A 1,391-nucleotide genomic window follows, 5' to 3' on the forward strand; every position below is an offset into this window, starting at 1 on the left:
GGCGCCGGCCGCCGCGCGACGGGCGGTCGCGCGGCGGGCGGCGGTCGAGGCGCCGCGGGCGGCGGTCGCGGCGCCGCGGGCGGGGGAGCTGCGGCGGCCGGCGGCGCGGCGGCGGCGGCCGGCGCGGCCGCGGCGGCGGCCGGCGGCGCGGCCGCGGCGGTGCGCGCCTCGCCCCCGAGGACGCGGCAGGTCTCGGGCCGCAGGAGCAGCACGCCCCGGCGCACCGCGGCGTTGTGGAGGAACAGCTTGCAGCCGAGGGGCGCCGCGGCGTCGAGGTCGTCGACGCGCGATTGCTCGAGCGCGGCGACGTCGACGACGCCGTCGGTCAGCAGCGCCTTCAGCGTCCGCGCGTCGCGCGGCGACGGCTCGCCGACGTCCTCGAGCGCGTCGACCTGGAGCACCCACTTGCCCTCGAGCACGCCGTCGACCGTCGACGCCAGCGCCGCCGGCAGCCGCGCCGTCGTGTTCGCCCGGCGCAGGTCGCACATGAGGTACTGCAGGTACACGTCGCGCTCGCTCGCGACGCCGCTCCGCGACGCCGCGTCGATCCAGGCGCCGTCCACGTGCATGCCGCGCGTGGCCAGGGCCGCCTGCATCGGGTCGTGGGCGGCCTGCGCAAATTACGCGCCCATCGCGCGGGCCAGGCCAAAGATGAAGAACGCGCGCATTTTCAAGCGGAGCTCTCCGCGCCCCGTCCGCCGTCGGCAGTTGGCGCCGCGCCCTCACAAAATAGGACGCCCCGCACTTAGCTGACCAGCGCGGCGTAGTCCCACACCCAACGCGCCGCGCAGCGCCAAAAATCTCCGGGCTCGGCGCCGTCGAACCGGCCGCGCACGCATTAGTGCAGCTCAGCACGCCATGGCGACGCCGTTCCGCTCGAACCGGGCGCCGCCCCCGCCAACCCCCCTCGACGAGAACGAGGACGAGGTGCGCTGGGACGGCGGCGGCGACGGCGACTTCGAGGCGCGCGCCGACGACGGCGGGTCGCAGCACTTGCTCGAGCTCATCGGCGACCTCCAGGCCGGGAGCGACGTGTCCGCGCGCGGCGGCACGAGCCAGCCGCGGAGCTCGACGTCGGGCCTCGCGTCCATGCTCGGGTCGCCCGGCGTCGACGACCGCGAGATCGCGCTCAGCTCCGGCCCGAGCCAGCCCCGGCGCCGGAGCGGCGCGCCCAAGCCCCGGCGCCGCGGCGCCGCGCGGCCGCGGTCGGCCTGCGCGCCGTTGTCGGCGTCGTCCCAGCTCGACGCGCCGCCGCCGGACGCCGAGGACGACGACCCCTTCGCCGCTTTGAGCGAGGCCGACTTCCTCGCGATGGAGACCGCGGCGGCCGGCGAGACCGCGGCGGCCGGCGCGCCGCGGCCCGGGGCGCGGCCGCCGGCTGAGCGCGACGC

The 1,391-nt window shown here is 78.4% G+C and overlaps 1 protein-coding gene across 1 annotated transcript in view; it reads left to right on the forward strand.

Annotated features, from left to right (window-relative positions):
• Positions 1-858: 858 nt before the first annotated feature.
• Positions 859-1,391, forward strand: part of AURANDRAFT_62312 (hypothetical protein) — a gene marked incomplete at both ends in the record, with an annotated part of 3,314 nt that continues 2,781 nt past the window's right edge. Inside the window, one exon of the mRNA XM_009036148.1 lies at positions 859-1,107. Within this exon, the coding sequence (XP_009034396.1) occupies positions 859-1,107 (249 nt within the window). The remainder of the gene's footprint in view (positions 1,108-1,391) is intronic.

This window comes from Aureococcus anophagefferens (genome assembly GCF_000186865.1).
Source record: "Aureococcus anophagefferens unplaced genomic scaffold AURANscaffold_4, whole genome shotgun sequence".
Taxonomy (NCBI): domain Eukaryota; class Pelagophyceae; order Pelagomonadales; family Pelagomonadaceae; genus Aureococcus; species Aureococcus anophagefferens.